A 22,911-nucleotide genomic window follows, 5' to 3' on the forward strand; every position below is an offset into this window, starting at 1 on the left:
GATTTTGCCCTATTTTACCATGCACTTCCAAGTATTCTGATATCTCATCCTTAATAATGGACTCTAAAATCTTACCAACCACCGAGGTCAGGCTAATCGGCCTGTAATTTCCCATCTTTTGCCTCACTCCCTTCTTAAACAGGGGGGGTTACATTAGTGATTTTCCAGTCCTCTGGGACCCTCCCTGACTCCAGTGATTCCTGAAAGATCACCACTAACGCCTCCGCTATCTCTTCAGCTATCTCCTTCAGAACTCTGGGGTGTAATCCATCTGGTCCAGGTGATTTATCACCTTCAGACCTTTCAGTTTTCCTAGCACCTTCTCCTAGGTAATGGCCACCATACTCACCTCTGCCCCTCCACTCTCTTGAACTTTGGGGATGTTACTCGTGTCTTCCACCGTGAAGATTGACATAAAGTACCTATTCAGTTCCCCCACCATTTCTTTGTTCCCCACTACTACTTCTCCAGCGTCATTTTCCAGCGGCCCAATGTCCACTTTTGCCTCTCTCTTACCATTTATATATCCAAAAAAAACTCTTGCAATCTTCTTTTATATTACTGGCTAGTTTACCCTCATATTTGATCTTCTCCCTCCTTATTTCTTTTTTAGTTGTCCTCTGTTGGTCTTTGTAGACTTCCCAATCCCCTGGTTTCCCACTGATCTTCGCCGCATTGTATGCTTTCTCTTTAGCTTTTATGCTGTCCTTGACTTCCCTTGTCAGCCATGGTTGCCTCATCCTCCCTTTAGTATGCTTCTTCGTCCTAGGAATGAATTTTTGCTGTGTCTCCCAAATTACTCCCAGAAACTCCTGCTATTGCTGTTCCACTGTCTTTCCTGCTAGGCTTATCTCCCAGTCAATTCTGGCCAGCTCCTCCTTCATCCCTCTGTAGTTGCCTTTATTCAACTATAATACCGTTACATCTGATTCCAGCTTTTTCCTCTCAAATTGCAGGGTAAATTCTATCATATTATGGACACTTCCTCCTAAGGGTTTCTTCACCTTAAGCTCCCTTATCAAATCTGCCTCATTACACATCACTAAATCTAGAATTGCCTGTTCCCTAGTGGGCTCCACCACAAGCTGCTCCAAAATGCCATCTCTTAGACATTCCACAAATTCCTTTTCTTGGGATCCACTACCAACCTGATTTTCCCAGTCTACCTGCATATTGAAATCCCCCATGATCACTGTAACCTTGCCTCTCTTACATGCCTTTTCTATCTCCTGGTGTATCTTGTGCCCCACATCCTGACTACTGTTCGGAGGCCTGTACGTAACTCCCATTATGGTTTTTTTACCTTTGCGGTTCCTCAATTCTACCCACACAGATTCTACATCATCTGACCCTACATCATTTCTTGTTATCGATTTAATTTCATTTCTTACTAACAAAGCAACCCCACCCCCTCTGCCAACCCGCCTATCTTTTCAATAGGATGTATATCCATAGATATTTATCTCCCGGTCCTGATCCCCTTGCAGCCATGTCTCCATGATGCCCACCACATCATACCTGCCAATTTCAATCTGCGCCACAAGCTCATTTACCTTATTTCGTATACTGCGTGCATTCAGATACAACACCTTCAGTCCTGTATTTCCCGTCCCCTTTCTCATTGTCGTCCCTTTATCTGATGTGCTTGAAGTTAGATTCCTAGCCCTTTCCAAACACTCTGTCCTATTTTGTGTTCTGGAGACTTTAATAGCCTCTCCTGGGCTCTTCTTTCTTATCAGTTTTTTCATAATTTTCCATGAAGTTGAATCCACCCCTCCACATGCTAACCTGCTGCTTTGTTTCCCATTAGTCATACTTCTTGGAGTTTTACTCCCCCCCCCCCCCCCCCCCACAAACTTTCTAGTTTAAAGTCCTGTTGACCATCCTATTTACCCTTTTCGCTAGGACATTGGTCCCAGATCAGTTCATTTGGAGACCGTCCCAATGGTACAAATCCCTCCTGTTCCAATACTGATGCCAGTGCCCCACGAAATGGAACCCCTCTTTCCCGCACCACTCCTTTAGTCACGTGTTTACTTCCCTTATTCTCGCGTCCCTATGCCAATTTGCTGGTGGCTCGGGTAGTAATCCGGAGATTATAACCCTTGAGGACCTGTTCTTTAATTTATGATCAGTATCGTTGATAATTCAGTTAACAAACCTGTTTAGTGAAACTAATGTCATAGTTTTTGCCATGGTATTTGGTTAGATATAATAAGCATAGCTATTCTAATATATGTAATGCATCCATAACTGGTGTATTTGAAATCACTATTTCTCAAAAGGATGAATTAATGAAGAACTCACTGTTAGAAAAGGACAAAGATATATACAGACAAAAAGAATGCAGTAAAGTACTGGAAAAAAGGATTGTACGTCACTCAAGTGAATTTCAGGAGCTATTAAATGTGAAGACACAGCTTGAGCAAGAGATTGCTGCTTACAAAAACTTACTGGGTCAAGTGGAAAAGAAAGCAAGGTTAGTATTGATGTTTACTTGACCTGCTAAAGGCATCAACTGGACTTCATTTGTGGCTTTTTAAAATAATTGTTTTCTTATGAAATAGTGAGAGTAAACAGTTCCTGTGGTGTGAAACAGATATACTAAGATGAGAGTGACAGCCTTTAAGATGAAGGCAGCACATTACTGAGCATGGTACCAAGAAGCTCTGAAGTCAATGGGGATTGGGGGAAATCCCTTACAGCAGCTGGCACAAAGAAAAATGTGGTTGTTAGTGGCCAATCATCTCAATTCCAGGATATGGCTCCAAGAACTCCTCAGGGCAGCAACTTAGCTCCAACCATCTTTCGCTGTTTCACCAATGGCCTCCTCTTCATCACAAGGTCAGAAGTGGTAGCCATTCACTGATGATTGCACAATGTTCAGCTCCATTCACAATTCCTCAGCTGATGAAACAGTCCATGCACATATCTAGCAAGATTGGGAAAACGTCCAGATTTGAGCTGATCACATGGCAAGGAACATTTATGCCACACTAGTGCCAAGCAATGACCATCTCCTACGACATCTTAATCACCTTCCAATTTCATTCATTGGCATTACCATCACTGAATCCCCCACAATCAACATCCTGGGGTTGCCATTACCTAGAAAGAAACTCAATTAGAGCAGCCATATAAATACTGAGGCATAGAGAGCAGGTCAAAGACTGGGTATTCCGCAGCAAGTGATTCACCCCCTAACTTCTAGAAGGTGCAAATTAGTAGTGTGATAGAAAACTGTTCATTTGCCTGGATGGATGCAGCTCCAGCAACACTCAAGAAGCTCAGTAATATCCAGAATAAAGCAATCCACTTGTTCAACACCTCGTCCACTAGCTTCGATATCCGAACCCTCCACCATCAAAGCACTTTGGCAGCAGTTTGCAGTAGCTACAGGACACACCACCAACTCACCAAGGATTCTTTGACACCAATTCCCAAACCTGTGACCTCCAGTGCTTGGAAGTCTAAAGGCAGCACTGCATGGGAATACCATCACCTCTAAGTTCCATTCTAAGTGATACATCATCCTGGCATAGGCATAAATCACTTTTTTTCATTATCAAAATCCTGGATCTCACTACCTAACTGCATTGTTGAAACACCTCCACCACATGGACTGCAGCGGTTTAAGAACACCCACCATCTGTTAAAGGAAAGTCGTGCCTAACTAACTTGCTGGAGTTTTTTGGAGAGTTAACAGAGATGGTTGATGAGGGCAAGGCCGTTGATGTGGTGCATATGGACTTGCAAAAGGCATTCGATACAGTGCCACACAACAGACTTGTGAGGAGAGTTATAGGTCATGGAATAAAAGGGACAGTAGCAACATGGATACAAAAGTGGCTGAGGGATAGGAAACAGAGTATTGGCTAATGGGTATTTTTCAGGCTGGAAGAAGGTTTGTTGTGGAGTTCCCCTGGGGTCGGTATTGGGACCCTTGCTTTTCCTAACATGTATAAATGACCTTAATCTTGGTGTGTAGGTGACGATTTCAAAGTTTGCAGATGACACAAAACTTGGGAGAATTGTAAACTGTGAGGAGGATAGTGTAGAACTTCAAAAGGACATTGACACATTGGTGGAGTGGGCAGATTGGTGGCAGATGAAGTTCAATGTGGACAAGTGTGAAGTGATATACTTTGGTACAAAGAACATGGAGAGACAGTATAAAATAAAAGATTCTAAACTAAATAAACTATTCTAAAGGGTGTGCAGGAGCAGAGAGACCTGGGTGTATATGTACATAAGTCATTAAAGGTGACAGGACAGGTAGAGAGAGCTGTTTCTAAAGCATACAGTATTCTAGGCTTCATTAACAGGGACATAAAGTACAAGAGCAGGGAGGTTATGATAAACTTATATAAGACACTGGTTAGACCTCAACCGGAGTATTGTGTACAGTTTTGGGCACCACACTATAGGAAGTATGTGAACACATTGGAGAGAGTGCAGAAGAGGTTTACAAGAATGGTTCCAGGGATGGGACACTTCAGTTACGAGGAAAGATTGGAGAAGTTTGGACAGTTTTCCTTGGAGAGGAGAAGGCTAAAAGGAGACTTGATAGAAGTTTTCAAAATCATGAGGGGTCTGGACAGAGTAGATAGGGAGAAACTGTTCCCGCTCGTAAACGGATCGAGAACCAGAGAGCACAGTTTTAAAATGTTTTGCAAAAGAAGCAAATGCGAGGTGAGAAAAGGCCTTTTTCACACAGCGAGTAGTTGGGGTTTGGAATGCACTGCCTGGAAGTGTGGTGGAGGCAGGTTCAATTGAAGCATTCAAGAGGGCATTGGATGATTATTCAAATAGAAACAATGTGCAGGTTACGGAGAAAAGGCAGGAGATTGGCACTAAGTTAAAATGCTCAGAGCCGGTGCAGACACAATGGGCTGAATGGCCTCCTTCTACACCATAACGATTCTGTGATCATCTTAGGAATTGGGGATGGCTAATAAGTTCCGGCTTTGCCAGTGGCATCATAAATTATTTTAAAGATAGTTTACTAGTGGCTACTGAGTATTTACAGAAATTTATGTTCAATTTAATATTCCACATGGCCACTCACCTTGGGAAGAGCAGTCGGAGAGGCGGATCTGCAGGAGACACATGGAGTGGTGAGAGAATAAATACATCCAGGGGAGCGCGGCCTACATCACTCACCTTTGGGAAGAGCAGTCAGAGAGGCGGACCTGTCAGCTGCTCGGAACCGGCGTGTGCTGAGTTCGAAAGGAGAGTGAAAGAAAACAAATTGTGACATCACAGGAAAGAAGCAATTTGGATGGTTGGAGAAGAAGCTAGCTGTTTTGTGAGTATCTGGTGAGTATCTATTAAGTGTTTAAGGTTTATTCTATTCCTAAGGTTTAAAATAAAGTAGGAACTGTACTTTTGGTAAGGTTTATTAAGCAGGGCCAAGTAAGATAAAGTAAATAGAAGTAAACCAAAGTAAAATAAAGTAAACATAAAAGAAGTAAATTGAAGCCATGGCAGGACAGCTCAGTCGTGTGGAATACATGTCCTATAGTATGAAGGAAGCTGTGGATGCCAAAGCAACCTCATGTCTTCTTTTTGCCTTCCTGATTTCCTTCTTTAGTATTTTCTTACATTTTCTATACTCTACAAGTACCTCATTTGTTTCTTGTTGCCTATACCTGCTATACACCTCTCTCTTCTTCTTAACCAGATCGCCAATATCCCTTGAAAACCAAGATTCCCTACGCCTGTTAACTTTGCCTTTAATCCTGACAGGAACATGCAAACTCTGCACTCTCAAAATTTCGCCTTTGAATGCCTTCCACTTACTGAACACATCCTTGCCAGAAAACAACTTTTGCCAATCCACTCTTCCTAGATCCTTTCTCATTTCCACAAAATTGGCCTTTCTCCAATTTAGAATCTCAACTCAAGGACCAGACCTATCCTTATCCATAATTAGCTTAAAACTAATGACATTGTGGTCACTGGACCCAAAATGTTCGCCTACACATACTTCTGTCACCTGACCTGTCTGGTTCCCTAATAGGAGATCAAGTATTGCATCCTCTCTCGTTGGTACCTCTATATATTGATTTAGAAAACTTTCCTGAACACATTTGACAAACTCCAAGCCATCCAGCCCTTTTATAGTATGGGAGTCCCAGTCAATATGTGGAAAGTTAAAATCTCCTACTATCACAACTTTCTGTTTCTTACATCGGTCTGCTATCTCTCTACAGATTTGCTCCTCCAATTCTCTCTGACTATTGGGCGGTCTATAATACAACCCTATTAGTGTGGTCACACCTTTCCCATTCCTCAGCTCCACCTATATGGCTTCTGTAGATGAGCCCTCCGGGCTGTCCTGTTTACGCACAGCTGTGATATTTTCCCTGACTAGTAATGCCACTCCTCCCCCTTTCATCCCTCCCCCTCTATCTAATGTCTGAAACAACGGAACCCCGGAACATTGAGCTGCCAGTCCTGCCCCACCTGCAACCAAGTCTCACTAATAGCAATAATGTCGTAATCCCACGTGCCAATCCACGCCCTAAGCTCATCTGCCTTTCCGACAATACTCCTTGCATTGAAATAGATGCACCTGAGAGCATTTCTATCACGTGCGGACCCTTGATTTCTGTCTATACATGCATTCCTCGCTTGACCTTTATCCTCCTCCACCTCACTATCTGCTCTAACACTCTGGTTCCCCTCCCCCTGCAAATCTAGTTTAAATGCCCCGGAGCAGCACTAGCAAACCTACCCGCAAGGATGTTAGTCCCTCTCCAGTTCAGGTGCAAACCGTCCCGTCGGAACAGGTCCCACCTTCCCTGGAACAGAGCCCAATTGTCAAGAAGCCCTCCCTCCTGCACCATCTCCTTAGCCACGTATTTAGCTGCATTATCCTCCTATTTCTAGCCTCGCTAGCACGTGGCACGGGTAGCACTCCTGAGATCGTAACCCTGGAGGTCGTGTCCTTCAACTTAGCACCTAACTCCCTAAACTCTCTTTGCAGGACCACCTCCTCCTTCCTATCCACGTCATTGGTCCCTACATGGACCACGACATCTGGCTGCTCACCCTCCCTCCAGAGAATACTGAGAACTCGATCCAAGATATCGCGGACCCTGGCACCAGGGAGGCAACAGACCATCCGGGATTCTCGATCTCTCCCACAGAACCTCCTATCTGTCCCCCTAACAATCGAATCCCCTATCACTACTGCTCTCCTCTTTTCCCTCCCTCCTTTCTGAGCTGAGGGTCCAGCCTCGGTGCCAGAGACGCGACCACTACAACTTGTCCCTGGTAGGTCGTCCCCACCAACAGTATCCAAAATGGTATACCTATTCTTGATGGGAACGGCCACAGGGGTGGTCTGCTCTTTCTGTCTGTCTATTCCCCTTCCCTCTCCTGACATTCACCCAGCTGCCTGCCTCCTGACTTTTAGGGGTGACTGTCTCCCTGAAACTCCTGTCTATTACTGCCTCTGCCTCCCGAATGATCCGAAGTTCATCCAGTTTCAGCTCCAGTTCCCTAACTCAGCTTCTCAGGAGCTGCAGCTGGATGCACCTTTTGTAGGTGTAGTCATCAGGGACAATTGTGCTGTCCCTGACTTCCCACATGCTGCATTCGGAGCACTCGACTGCCCCAACTGCTGCCTAATTTTCCTACTCCTAATTTACTTAAAAGGACTTTACCCGGCCCTACCCCACTGGGAGCAAGCTCGTACTCAACCTCTGCTCGCCTAAGCCTCTCGAGCCAAAGCCTCAAAGCTCCACTCCTTTACTGGGCCACTCGCCCACTGGCCTCTCACAGGCTCGCCGCTCCTCTTCAGCTTCCCCTCCTTTTATTTTCAATCTCTGGGCTCTTTTTCAACTGACCTGCCTTCAAGATCCCGCTCTTTTTCAAATGTTGAGTGCAAGAGTCCTTCTCCTCGATTCCCTCCTGAGTCGTGGTGACTGCGCTGACTTCTCCCAGAATTTTTTTTTTTTTTTTTGCAAAAATATACTTTATTCATAAAATACCTTCAACCACATTCCAAACCATTTCAAAAACACCATTACAAAGGTACAATCAGGTTCAACTTTTACAACATGTATCACCAGGTGCATCAGTACAAACAATATTACAATCATTTGCAGACATTCATTTTGAGCTGTCCAGCCCGAGAGGATTTAAGCAGTTCCCAGTCCCTCGGTGCACTGTGGCAGAAAGGTCTTAGGCAGCGACCCTTCCCTATTGCGCCTTTGCGGTGGCTGCCCCAAGCTTTAGTGCATCCCTCAGCACGTAGTCCTGGACCTTGGAATGTGCCAGTCTGCAACACTCGGTCGGGGACAACTCTTTGCGTTGGAAGACCAACAAGTTTCGGGCAGAGCAAAGAGCGTCTTTCACCGAGTTGATGATCCTCCAGCTGCAGTTGATGTTTGTCTCGGTGTGTGTCCCTGGGAACAGCCCGTAGAGCACAGAGTCCTGTGTCACAGAACTGCTCGGGATGAACCTCGACAGCAACCACTGCATCTCTCTCCAGACCTTCTTTGCAAAGGCACAATCTACAAGGAGGTGAACAACGGTCTCTTCCCCACCACAGCCACCTCGAGGGCAACGTGCCAAGGGGGTGAGACTCCTGGCGTGTACGAAGGATCTAACGGGGAGGGCCTTTCTCACCACCAGCCAAGCTACGTCTTGGTGCTTGTTGGAAAGTTCTGGCGATGAGGCATTCTGCCAAATGACTTTGACAGTCTGCTCAGGGTATCATCCCACAGGATCCACCCTCTCCTTTTCCCTCAGGGCCTCTAAGACGTTACGTGCCGATCACTGCCTGATGGACTTGTGGTCAAAGGTGTTTCTCTGCATAAAGTTTTCCACGAGGGACAGGTGGTACGGCACGGTCCAACTACTTGAAGCGTTCCGCGGCAGCGTGGCCAGACCCATCCTTCGCAACACCGGGGACAGGTAGAACCTCAGCACGTAGTGACACTTGGTGTTTGCGTACTGAGGGTCTACGCACCGCTTGATGCAGCCACACACAAAGGTGGCCATCAGTATGAGGGCGATGTTGGGCACGTTTTTTCCCCCTTTATCTAGAGGCTTGTACATCGCGTCACTGCGGACACGATCCATTTTTTACCTCCAAATAAAGCGGAAGATGGCTCGAGTGATCGCCACCACGCAGGAGTGTGGAATGGGCCAGACCTGCGCCACGTACAGCAACAGCGAGAGTGCCTCACACCTGATGACCAGGTTCTTTCCCGCAATGGAGAGGGAGCGTCGCTCCCACATGCCCAGTTTCCTTTTCGCCATAGACACTCGCTCCTTCCAGTTTCTAACGCATGCCCTGGTCCCTCCGAACCATATCCCCAGCACCTTCAGGCCGTCAGCCCTGACAGTGAAGGGGACAAAGGATCGGTCAGCCCAGTTCCCAAAGAACGGGGCCTCGCTCTTCCCACGATTTACCTTGGCTCCCGAGGCCAGTTCGAACTGGTCGCAGATGTGGATCAGTCTGCGCACCGACAGCGGATCCGAGCAGAAGACGGCGACATCATCCATGTACAGGGAGGCTTTGACCTGAGTGCCTCCACTGCCTGGGATCGTCACTCCTCTTATGCCTGGATCCTTCCTGATGGACTCAGCAAAGGGTTCTATGCAACACACGAAAAGAACAGGTGAGAGAGGACAGCCCTGCCTGACTCCAGATTTAATCGGAAAGCTATCTGTTTCCCACCCATTGATTGAGACTGCGCTACTGATGTTAGCGTAGAGCAGTTGGATTTCGAATTCCCTCCCCAAACCCCATTTTGGAGAGCACATCCACCATGTAGGTGTGCGATATTCTGTCAAAGGCCTTCTCCTGATCCAAGCTGATGAGGCAGGTGTCCACACCCCTGTCCTGTACATAGGCAATCGTATCCCTGAGCAGCACGAGGCTGTCAGAGATCTTCCTGCCCGGCACAGTGCAGGTCTGGTCAGGGTGGATCACCAATTCCAGAGCGGATTTGACCCGATTGGCGATGACCTTGGACAGAATCTTATAGTCCACATTCAACAGTGAAATGGGTCGCCAATTTCTAATTTCCTCCCTTCCCCCCTTGTGCTTGTAGGTGAGGGTGATAATGCCTTTCCTCATGGATTCTGACATACTGCCGGCCAGGAGCATACTCTCGTACACTTCTAGCAGGTCTGGGCCGATCCAGTCCCACAGAGCCGAATACAACTCCGCCGGCAAGCCGTTGCTTCCGGGAGTTTTACTCTTCTCGAAGGACTCAAGGGCCTAGTCAGTTCGTCAGGAGTTAGCGGTTTTTCCAGGCTCTCCCGTGTACTGTCGTCTAAGACCTCCGTGATAGAGGACAGGAAGGACTGGGAGGCCGTGCTGTCCGTGGGCTTCACGTCGTACAATCCAGCATAAAAGGATTTGCTGATCCTCAAAATGTCGGACTGCGATGACTTTACTGAGCTGTCTTCTTCCTTCAGGCTGCTGATCACAGAGCTCTCTCTGTGTACCTTTTGGAAGAAGAAACATGAGCACGTCTCATCCTGCTCCAAGGAGCGGACTCTGGAACGGAAGATGATCTTGGAGGCCTCCGAGGCAAAGCGTGAGGTTTGCTGGCTCTTCACCTCTTGGGGTTCCTCCTTGACATCGACCCCCATCGACTGCAGCCGGAGCAGATTCTGCATGTTTTTCTGGAGTCGAGACATTTCCCTCTGTTCCTTTCTAGCTTTCTGGGTGCCTTTGAGGATGAAAAACCTCTTGATGTTTCCCTTGATCGCTTCCCACCAGTGTGTCAGGGACTCAAAGAGGGGTTTCACGGTTCTCCAACCTTTGTAATCCCTCTTGAGCTCCTCAATATTCTCTGGGGTCAGCAGTTGCACGTTTAGCTTCTATGCCCCCCTGCCCACCCTCTGGTCCTTCTCTAAGTGGCAGTCAGCCAGTAGGAGGCAGTGGTCAGAGAAAAACACCGGCTTGACGTCGGTGGATCTGACTACGAATGCACGGGACACAAACAGGAAGTCTATCCTGGAACGGATGGACCCATCTGGCCGCGACCAGGTGTATCTACGCTGCGTTCCGTCTGCAGGGTTGCTGAAGACGTCGTGCAGCTTGGCATCCTTAACTGTTTCCATCAGGGATCTGGACGTAGCGTCCAATCTGCTGTCGGCCCTGCTGGATCGTCCAGCCGCATCGATGATGCAGTTGAAGTCACCGCCCAGAATGACTGGCCTGGAGGTCGCCAGCAGCAGTGGGAGCTGCTGAAAAACCTCCAGCCGCTCGGCCCCTTGTGACGGGGCGTACACATTAATTAACCGGAGTGGAGCGTTCTTGTACATTACGTCTGCTACGAGGAGAAACCCGCCCACCACCTCCTTAACCTCGGAGACGGTGAAGTTGCCTCCCCGCAACAGAATACCCAGGCCAGAGGAACGAGAGTCGTTTCTGCCCGACCAGATCAATGGCCCGTGGGACCACCATCGTGACCATTGCCTGTAGGAGCTGAGGTGCGGTATCGCACACTCCTGCAGAAACAACAGGTCAGCTTTGACCTTGGCAAGGTAATCCAAGGTCGCAATACATCGCGTAGTAGATTTAATGCTACGCACATTTATGGATACAATCTTTAAACCCATTTTAAAGCATTTATTCTCCTACTAGACCTGTTGTCCTGAGAGTCCCAGACCTTTAGTCTGCTCCTTCATACCCGTAGTGAGCTCAAATTCCTTCACTTTGGATGGGCTGAGGAAATCCTCATTGGCAGTGTTCTGCTCGGGTGGCATCTCGGGGTCCGTGCAGAGCGCGGGGTTTGAGATGACCTTTGCTGGAGAAGCTTCTCCAAACCTCACCCCCTCTGGGGCGTTGCTGCTCCCGGCTTCCCGGAGCTGGGGTGCGCTGATCGCCTCACTGCTCCCAGATTCCTGGGGCTGTGGTGCACTGGCCTCTTCGGGTTGTAGGCAAAGTTGGGGTGCGCTGGTCTCCTCATTGTCTCCAATGTTCTGGAGCTCGGGTGTCTCGTCCTCCAACTCCCTAGAGCTTTGCCGCTTTTTCTGTCGGTGCCGCCCTGGCACTTCTTCGTCCGAAGAGCTGCTGCTTTTGTCATCCATGTCAGATGGGAGACGCCTCTTGCCACTTGTCTGGGAAATGGCTTGGTTCCTTCTTAGCTCCTTCTTCCTTTTGGCTCTCTTCACCATCTGCCACTCCCCCTGCTGCTTTTCCACTGCTGCCTCCTCCTCCATTGATTCGCTGTCCTGAGGAGTGGGGGGTTCAGGGGGTAGTGCTGTTGATTGGCTCTCTGTTGCCTCAATCTTTTCCTCCACCTTGTCTCTCCCTGTGTCCTCCTTTGTCCCGTTGAGCTTCCTGGGGGCCTTGGTGGTTGGAGTGACACGAAGCATTTCTTCTGCTTCCCCCTCGTTGGCTTTGGCTGCCTGTGCGTAAGTACGGCAGCGTTTGGGGCAGGTCCTGTAGAGGTGGCCTGCCTCGCCACACAGGTTGCAGCACTTAGCCTGTTTGCAGTCTTTTATCTGGTGCCCTTCCTGTTTGCAGTTTTTGCAGAGGGAGGCGCTGCAGTTGGCCGCCACATGACCAGCCTTGCCGCATGAGCGACAATGTTTGGGTTGCCCAGCGTAGACAAGGTAGCCACAGCTTCCCCCGATAGCGAATCTGGAAGGAGGGTGGAAGGTGGCTCCCTTACCGTCGGTCTTGAGCGTGACCTTAAACTGGCGTTTGCCTGTCCAGATCCCCAAATCGTCTCTAACCTCAGTGCAGCTCCCCACCTTATCGAAGTACCTGGTGAGGAAGGTGAGCACGTCGGCGACAGGGACGAAGGGGTTATAAAGATGCACCGTCACCACCTGGTCCCGTTGCAACGGCAGAGCAAAGAGCGGCTCCGCCGTCAGGATCTTCATCTCCGGCAGGTCTCTCTTCTCCTCGAACACCTTCAGGAGCTTGACCCAGTCTGACACTTGCTTGAACGTCACATCAAAATATCCAGCGCTGGGGAAGTCCTGCAGGGTGTAGATCTCCACAGCTTCAAAACCACACACCTTTAACAAGATCCTCCTGGCAAAGAAGGCTCGATCCATAGGTGCTCCTCCTTCGCTGTCCTTCACCGTGACTCGGACAGTGTTAGATACCCCATGGTATGGGGTTCGATTGGTTATAGCATTTGCTTCACAACCTTGCCCTGACAGAACCATGATCATGGTCTCTCCCCTGGTATCTTCTCCCAGAATTTTTTTTTTTAAATCTCTATCGTCTACTTCCTACCTGTAGGAAACTCGTTCGAGTTACCAACAGTCACAGATTGCAACTCTTTTCGAGTACAGTCACAGTTCTTGGTTTCCGGGAGTGGGACATGAACCCACAACCCTCTGATTCAAAGGCGAGGGTGCTATGAACTGAGCCACAGCTGACACTTTTTTTTTTGAAAAATATACTTTATTCATAAAATATCTGGAAGAACATTCCAAAATCACAATCACAAAAGTACAATCAGATTCAACTTTTACACATAGATCACAAGGTGCATCAATACAATCAATGAATATTACAATCATTTCAATATGGTCAATGTAGACAATGGTATTGGAGTTATCAACATAGGACTAAAACTGAAATAACTTTTTTTTTTTGTAAAAATATACTTTATTCATAAAATATCTTCAACCACATTCCAAACCATTTCAAAAACAACATTACAAGGGTACAATCCAGGTTACACTTTTACAAGATGTATCACCAGGTGCATCAGTACAAACAATATTACAATCATTTACAGCCTTTCATTTTGATCTGTACAGCCCGAGGGGCTCTAAACAGTTCCCAGTCTCTCGGTGCGCTGTGGTAGAAAGGTCTTAGACAGCGACCCTTCCCCATTGCGCCTTTGCGGCAGCTGCCCCAAGCTTTAGTGCGTCCCTCAGCACGTAGTCCTGGACTTTGGATTGTGCCAGTCCGCAACAATCGGTCGGGGACAACTCTTTGTGCTGGAAGACCAACAAGTTTCGGGCAGACCAAAGCGCGTCTTTCACCGAGTTGATGATCCTCCAGCTGCAGTTGATGTTTGTCTCGGTGTGTGTCCCTGGGAACAGCCCGTAGAGCACAGAGTCCTGTGTCACAGAACTGCTCGGGATGAACATCGACAGCAACCACTGCATCTCTCTCCAGACTTTCTTTGCAAAGGCACAATCCACAAGGAGGTGAACAACGGTCTCTTCCCCACCACAGCCACCTCGAGGGCAACGTGCAGAGGGGGTGAGCCTCCTGGCGTGTAGGAAGGATCTGACGGGGAGGGCCTTTCTCACCACCAGCCAAGCTACGTCTTGGTGCTTGTTGGAAAGTTCTGGCGATGAGGCATTCTGCCAAATGACTTTGACAGTCTGCTCGGGGAACCATCCCACAGGGTCCACCCTCTCCTTTTCCCTCAGGGCCTCTAGGACGTTACGTGCTGACCACTGCCTGATGGACTTGTGGTCAAAGGTGTTTTTCTGCATAAATTTTTCCACGAGGGACAGGTGGTACGGCACGGTCCAACTACTTGGAGCGTTCCGCGGCAGCGTGGCCAGACCCATCCTTCGCAACACCGGGGACAGGTAGAACCTCAGCACGTAGTGACACTTGGTGTTTGCGTACTGAGGGTCTACGCACCGCTTGATGCAGCCACACACAAAGGTGGCCATCAGTATGAGGGCGATGTTGGGCACGTTTTTTCCCCCTTTATCTAGAGGCTTGTACATCGCGTCCCTGCGGACACGATCCATTTTCGACCTCCAGATAAAGCGGAAGATGGCTCGAGTGATCGCCATCGCGCAGGAGTCTGGAATGGGCCAGACCTGCGCCGCGTACAGCAACAGCGAGAGTACCTCACACCTGATGACCAGGTTCTTACCCGCAATGGAGAGGGAGCGTCGCTCCCACATGCCCAGTTTCCTTTTCACCATAGCCACTCGCTCCTTCCAGTTTCTAACGCATGCCCCGGTCCCTCCGAACCATATCCCCAGCACCTTCAGGCCGTCAGCCCTGACAGTGAAGGGGACAAAGGATCGGTCAGCCCAGTTCCCAAAGAACATGGCCTCGCTCTTCCCACGATTTACCTTGGCTCCCGAGGCCAGTTCGAACTGGTCGCAGATGTGCATCAGTCTGCGCACCGACAGCGGATCCGAGCAGAAGACGGCGACGTCGTCCATGTACAGGGAGGCTTTTACCTGAGTGCCTCCACTGCCTGGGATCGTCACTCCTCTTATGCCCGGATCCTTCCTGATGGACTCGGCAAAGGGTTCTATGCAGCACACGAAAAGGACAGGCGAGAGAGGACAGCCCTGCCTGACTCCAGATTTAATCGGAAAGCTATCTGTTTCCCACCCATTGATTGAGACTGCGCTACTGATGTTAGTGTAGAGCAGTTGGATCCAATTTCGAATTCCCTCCCCAAACCCCATTTTGGAGAGCACATCCCCCATGTAGGTGTGCGATATTCTGTCAAAGGCCTTCTCCTGATCCAAGCTGATGAGGCAGGTATCCACACCCCTGTCCTGTACATAGGCAATCAGCTGACACTGCTTCAATCACTTTTCACCAGCGCCCTCTGTTGGATGCCCTTCCTCCTGTTGAATGCAAGAGTCCTGCTCCTCGATTCCCTCCTGAGTCGTGGTGACTGCGCTGACTTCTCCCAGAATGCTTCAGTCACTTTTCACCAGCGCCCTCTGTTGGAGAGACTTTAGGGAGCTAGGAAGAAGATTGAAAAGCAGGACCTCTAAAGCAGTAATCTCAGGATTACTCCCAGTCCCACGTGCAAGTGAGTATAGAAATAGGAGAATTGGGCGATTTAAACACTTGGCTGGAAAACTGGTGTAGGAGGGAGGGCATTAGATTTCTGGGGCATTGGGACTGGTTCTGGGGAAGTTGGGACCTGTTCAAGCTGGAAGGTCTATACCTGAACAGGACTGGGATGAATATCCTCACAGGGAGGTTTGCTAGTAGGAGGTTTAAACTAGATGGGCAGGGGATGAGAGCAAAGTCAGAGCAGGGAATGGGAGATGGTGAATTAGTAAGTGAGTCTGAAAGCACAGGTTAAAAAGTGTACAGCACAGGAATTTGGCAGCATTAAAAGGTATATATGTAAATGCAAGGTGTATAGCAAATAAAGCCGATGAGCTGAGGGCACAGATACACACATGGCAACATGATATCATTGCTATAACAGAGACTTGGCTTAAGGAGAAGCAAAAATGGCAGCTCAACATCCCTGGATATAGAAATTTCAGACAGGATTGGGAGAAGGATAAAAAAGGTGGGGGTGTAGCATTATTGGTTAAAAAATCAACTACAGCTCTGAGGAGGGATGATGTTCTAAATGAGGCATCAAATGAGGCCATATAGGTTGAGCTCAAAAATAAAAAAGGGGCAGCCTCACTGCGAGGAGTGTATTATAGACCCCCAAATAGTGGAAGAGAGTTAGAAGAGCAAATATGTAGGCAGATTTCTGAGTGTAAAAACAATAGGGTAGTAATATTTGGGGACTTCAACTACCCTAATATCAATTGGGATACGAACAGTGTGAAGGCACAGTGGGTGCAAAATTCTTGAACTGCATTCAAGAGAACTTTTTTAGCCAGCTCATAAGTCCAATGAGAAGGTGTGCAATTCTAGATTTAGTCTTAGGAAATGAAGCTGGGCAAGGGAATGAAGTAGCAGTGTGGAATCATTTTGGAGATAGTGACCATAATACAGTTAGATTTAGCAACATTATGGAAAAGGAGTGAAAGTTCTAAATTGGGGTAAGACAAATTTTATGAAGCTCAGAGGTGAGCTGGCAAGAGTGGACTGGATGCAGCTATTAGAAGGGAAAGCAGTGTCAAATCAGTGGGAGGCATTCAAAAGCAAGATTCTACAGGCACAGTGTAGACATGTCCCCACCAAAAAAAAAGTGATCCTGCCAAATCTAGAGCCCCCTGGTTATCCAGAAGATAAAGCAGAAAAAGAAAGCTTATGACAGTCACAAAATACTTAATACTGTAGAAAGCCTAGAGTATAGAAAGTACAGGGTGAAGTAAAAATGGAAATTAGGAAAGCAAAGAGAGGATACGAAGAAGTATTGGCAGGTAAAATCAAAGAAAACCCAAAGATGTTTTACCAGTACATTAAGAGCAGGAGAATAACTAAGAAAAGGGTAGGTCCTATCAGAGATGTACATGGTAACTTGTGCGTTGATGCTGAAGATGTGGGCAGAGTTCTCAACGAGTACTTTGTCCCTGTCTTCACTATGGAGAGGGATGATGCAGACATTCTAATTAATGAGGAGGAGTTTGAAACATTTAGATACAATAAGCATAATGAGAGAGGAAGTACTGGTATGACTGACATCCTTGAAGATGGATAAGTCACCAGGGCTGGATGGATTGTATCCCAGGCTGTTAAAGGAAGCCAGGGAGGAAATAACAGATGCTCTGAAGATCATTTTCCAACCCTCATTAGATACAGGCGAGGTCCCAGAGGATTGGAGGTCAGTAAATGTTGCACCATTATTTAAAAAGGGTTCAACGGATAGGCCAAAAAATTATGGACCGGTCAGTCTGACTTCAGTGGTGGGCAAATTATTGGAATCGATTCTGAGAGACAGGATAAACTGTCACTTAGAAAGGCACGGGTTGATCAGGGTTAGTCAGCATGGTTTTGTTAGGGGAAGATCATGTCTTACTAACTTAATAGAATTTTTTGAGGAAGTTACAAGGAGCATTGATGAGGGTAGTGCAATGGATGTTGTCTACATGGATTTTAGTAAGGCACTTGACAAGGTCCCACATGGCAGCTTGGTCAGAAAAGTGAGATCCCATGGGATACAGGGGAAGGGGGCAAGTAGGATCCAGAATTGGCTCAGCGACAGGAAACAAAAGAGTAATGGTCGATGGATATTTTTGTGAATGGAAACAGTTTACAGTGATGCTCTCAGGGCTGTGTTAGGGCCCGTGCTGTTTGTTGCATATTTTAATGGTTTGGACATAAATGTGGGAGGTATAATTGGGAAATTTGCGGATGACACAAAAATTGGCCGTGTAGTTGATAGTGAAGAGGATAGCTGTTGTCTCCAGAATGATATCAATGGTTTCGTCGAGTGGGCAGAAAAGTGGCAAATGGAATTCAATCTGGAGAAGTGTGAGCTAATGCATTTGGGGAGGGCAAACAAAGCAAGGGAATGCTCAATAAAGAGCAGGACATTGAGAGGAGTTGAGGAAGTGGGAGACCTTGGAGTGCACGTCCACAGGTCCCTAAGGGTGGCAGGACAGGTGGATAAGGCGGTTAAAAAAAGCATATGGAATACTTTCCTTTATTGGACGAGGTATTGAATACTAAAGCAGGGATGTAATGATGAAACTGTATAAAGTGCTGGTTAGGCCATAGCTGGAATTTTGTGTACAGTTCTGGTCACCGCATTACAGGAAAGACATAATTGCTCTGGAGGGAGTACAGAGAAGATTTACAAGAATGCTGTCAGGGCATGAAAATTGAGGAAAGATTGGATAGGCTAGGGTTGTTTTCCTTAGAACAGAGGAAGCTGAGGGGTGACCTAATTGAGGTGTACAAAATTATGAGGGGCCTAGATACAGTAGACAGTAAAGACTTGTTTCCCCTAGCTGAGGGGTTAATTACCAGGGGGCATAGATTTAGGGTGATTGGTAGAAGGATTAGAAGGGACTTAAAGAAAAACTTTTTCACCCAGAGGATGGTGGGCATCTGGAATTCACTGCTTAAATCGGTGGTTGAGGCTGAAACGCTCAACTCATTTAAAAGGTATTTGCTCTGCAACTGAAATGCTGTAACCTACAAGGCTACGGACCAGGTGCTGGAAAGTGGGATTAAAATGAGCAGCTAGTTTCTTTTTCTGGCTGGCACAGACATGATAGGCTGAATGGCCTCTTTCTGCATCACAATTTTTCTATGGTTGGATGGTTAATTTACAGACCCATGGAATCATATGACATCAGGTCAAACATGGGCAAGGAAACCTCCTGCTGATTACCAACTACTGCCTTCCGCACCCGCCCCCACCCAACCCACCCACCTGATGAATCAATACACCTCCATATTCAACACCACTTAGAGGAGGCACTGAGGGTGGCAAGGGCACAAAATGTACCCTGGGTGGGAGACTTCAATGCCTTCACCACATCCAGCTGTGAATAGTGGTGGACAATTAAACAACTCACTGGAGGAGGAAGCTCCACAAATACTCCTAACCTCAATGATGGGGGAGCCCAGCACATCAGTGCAAAAGATAAGGCTGAAGCATTTGCAGCCATCTTCAGCCAGAAGTGCAGAATGGATCATCTATCTTAGCCTCCTCTTGAGATCCCGTGCATCGTAGTTTTGGTCAATTGAATTCACTCCAGTGATATCAAGAAGTAGCTTAAGGCACTGGATACTGCAAAGACTATGGGCCCTGACAACATTCCAGCAATAGAACTGAAGACTTGCCCTCCAGACTAGCCACACCCCTAGCCAAGCTGTTCCAGTACAGCTATAACACTGGCATCTACCCGGCAGTGTGGAAAACTGCTCAGGTATGTCCATTTTTTAAATTCATGGGATGTGGGCGTTGCTGGGTAGGACAGCATTTATTGCCCATCCCTTATTGCCCTCGAAGGTGGTGGTGAGCTGCCTTCTTGAACCGCTACAGTCCATAAAGTGTAGGTACACCCACAGTGCTATCAGGTAGGGAATTTTGACCCAGCAACCAGTGAAGGAACAGTGAAATATTTCCAAGTCAGGATGGTCAGTGGCTTGGAGGGGAACTTCCAGCTCATGGTGTTCCCATGTGTCTGTTGCCCTTATCCTTCTAGGTGGAACAGGCCGTGGTTTTGGAAGGTGCTGTCTAAGGAGCCTTGGTGAATTCCTGCAGCGCATCTTGTAGATGGTACACATACTGCTGCCACTGTACGTCGGTAGTGGAGGGAATGAATGTTTGTGGATAGGGTGCCAATCAAGCGGGCTGATTTGTCCTGGATGGTGTCAAGCTTCTTTATTGTTATTGGAGCTGTACTCATCCAGGCAAGGGAAGAGTATTCCATCATGTTCCTAACTTGTGCCTTGTAGATGGCAGACAGGCTTTGGGGAGTCAGGAGGTGAGTTACCAGCCACAGGATTCCTAGCCTCTGACCAGCCCTTGTAGCTGCAGTATTTATATGGCTAGTCAAATTCAGTTTCTGGTCAATGATAACCCTCAGGATGTTGATAGTGGGGGATTCAGCAATGGTAATGCCATTGAATGCCATGGGGCAATGGCTAGATTCTCTCTTGGAAATGGTCATTGCCTGGCACTTGTATGGCACTTCTCAGCCCAAGCCTTGATATTGTCCAGGTCTTGCTGCATTTGGACATGGACTGCTTCAGTATCTGAGGAATCACAAATAGTGCTGAACATTGTGCAATAATGAGCAAACATCCCCACTCCTGACCTTGTGTTGGAAGGAAGGTCATTGATGAAGCAGCTGAAAATGGTTGGGCCTAGGACACTACTCTGAGGAACTTCTGCAGTGATACCCTGGAGCTGAGATGGTTGACCTCCAACAACCACAGCCATCTTCCTTTGTGCTAGGTATGACTTCAACCAGTGGAGAGTTTTCCCCCTGATTCCCATTGACTCCAGTTTTCCTCAGGCTTCTTGATGCCACACTCAGTCAAATGCTGCCTTGACATCAAGAGCAGTCACTTTCAACTCATCTCTGGAGTTCAGCTCTTTTGTCCATGTTAGAACCAAGGCTGTAATAAGGTCAGGAGCTGAGTGGCCCTGACGCAACCCAAACTGAGCATCAGTGAGCAGGCTATTACTAAGCAAGTGCCACTTGATAGCACTTGTTGAAAACCCTTTCCATCATTTTGCTGATGATTGAGAGTATTAAATCGTTAAAAAGTCTTAAGAGAAATGAAACTGGAAGGACCACCCTTAGGCACCAGAAATGACAACAGCAAACTCGGGTAATTGGTCGTGTTGAATTTGTCCTGCTTCAGTCATTTCTCTTGCACTGATGTGCTGGGCTCCCCCATCATTGAGGATGGGGCTATTTGTGCAGCCTCCTCCTCCAGTGAGTTGTTTAATTGTCCGCCACCATTCACAACTGGATGTGGCAGAACTGCAGAGCTTAGATCTGATCTATTGGTTGTGGAATTGCTTAGCTCTGTCTATCACTTGCTGCTTATGGGCACGCAAATAGTCTTGTGTTATAGCTTCACCAGGTTGACACCTTATTTTTAGGTATGCCTGGTGCTGCTCCTGGCATGTCCTCCTGCACTCTTCATTGAAACAGGGTCGATCCCCTGGCTTGATGGTAATGTTAGAGTGGGGGTTATGCCGGGCCATGAGGTTACAGATTGTGTTCGGGTACAATTCTGTTGCTGTTGATGGCCCACAGCACCTTGTGGATGCCCAGTATTGAGTCGCTAGATCTGTTCGAAATCCATCCTATTTACCATGGTGGTAGTGCCACAGTACATGATGAAGGGTATCCTCGTTTTGAAGACAGGACTTCATCTCCACAAGGACTGTGTGGTGGTCACTCCTAACGATACTATCATGTACAAATGCATCTGCGGCATGCAGTTTGGTGAGGATGAGATCAAGTATGTTTTTCCCTCCTGTTGGTTCCCTCACCATCTGCCACAGATCCATTCTAGCAGCTATGTCCTTTAGGACTCAGCCAGCGCGTTCCGTAGTGGTGCAACCGAGCCACTCTTGGTGATTGACATTGAAGTCCCCCACCCAGAGTACATTCTGCACCCTTGCCACTCTCAGTGCACCCCCCAAGTGGTGTTCAACATGGAGGACTATTGATTCATCAGCTGAGGGCAAGGACATGGTAGGTGGTAACCAGCAGGAGGTTTCCTTGCCCATGTTTGTCCCAATTCCATGGGGTCCAGAGTCGATGTTGAGGACTCCCAGGACAACTCCCTCCCAGCTGCACAACACTTTGGTGCCACCTCACCAGGGATGGTGATGGTGGTGTCAGGGACATTGTGAGCTTGACGAGTCTATGAGACAGCTCTCCCAATTTTGCCACTGGCCTCCAGATGTTAGTATGGAGGACTTTGCAGGGTCAACAGGGCTGAGTTTGCTGTTGTAGTTTCCAGTACCTAGGTGGTCCTTCCAGTTTCATTCCTTTCAGGCTTTTTAGTGGTTTGATACAACTGAGTGGCTTGCTAGGCCATTTCAGAGGTAAGGACAGCAGATTCCTTCTCTAAATGGGATTAGTGAGACAGACGGGTTTTTTCGATGATGCTAACTATTTAGTTGTCATCATTAGACTTTTAAGTTTTTTTCCTTATTGATTTCAAATTTCACCATCTATCATGGTGGAATTCGAACCCAGAGCATTACCCTAGTTCTCTGGATTACTAGTTCAATGACAATACCACTATGCCACTGCCTCCTGTCCACAAGAAGCTGGACCAATCCAACCCAGCCAATTACTGCCCATCAGTCTATTCTCGATTATCAGCAAAGTGATCGAAGGGGTCGTCGATAGCTATCAAACAGCACTTACTCAGCAATAACCTGCTCATTGTTGCTTAGTTTGGGTTCTGCCAGGCCCACTCAGCTCCTGGCCTCATTACAGCCTTAGTCCAAATATAGATGAAAGAGCTGAACTCAAGAGGTGAGGTGAGAGTGACTGTCCTTGACATCAAGGCAACATTTGATCAAGTGTGGCATTAAGGAGCCCTAGCAAAACTGAAGTCAATGGGAATCGGGGTAAACTCTCCAGTGGTTGGAGTCATACTTAACATAAAGGAAGGTGGTTGTGGTTGTTGGCAATCACTGGATATCACTGCAGAAGTTCATCAGGGTAGTGTCCTAGACACGGCCATCTTAAGCTGCTTCATCTATGACCCTCCCTCCATCGTAAGATCAGAGGTGGGGACGTTAGCAGTTGATTGCTCAAATGTTCAGCACCATTTGAGACTCC

The 22,911-nt window shown here is 47.6% G+C and overlaps 1 protein-coding gene across 2 annotated transcripts in view; it reads left to right on the top strand.

The window, feature by feature from the left end:
• Positions 1–22,911, top strand: part of LOC144686906 (desmin-like) — a 154,898-nt gene that overhangs the window by 99,514 nt on the left and 32,473 nt on the right. For both annotated transcript variants that reach the window (XM_078552739.1, XM_078552740.1), the window contains one exon: positions 2,286–2,479. In XM_078552739.1, the coding sequence (XP_078408865.1) occupies positions 2,286–2,479 (194 nt within the window). The remainder of the gene's footprint in view (positions 1–2,285; positions 2,480–22,911) is intronic.

The sequence above is a fragment of the Cetorhinus maximus genome, chromosome 11 (assembly GCF_964194155.1).
Source record: "Cetorhinus maximus chromosome 11, sCetMax3.hap1.1, whole genome shotgun sequence".
NCBI lineage: Eukaryota > Metazoa > Chordata > Chondrichthyes > Lamniformes > Cetorhinidae > Cetorhinus > Cetorhinus maximus.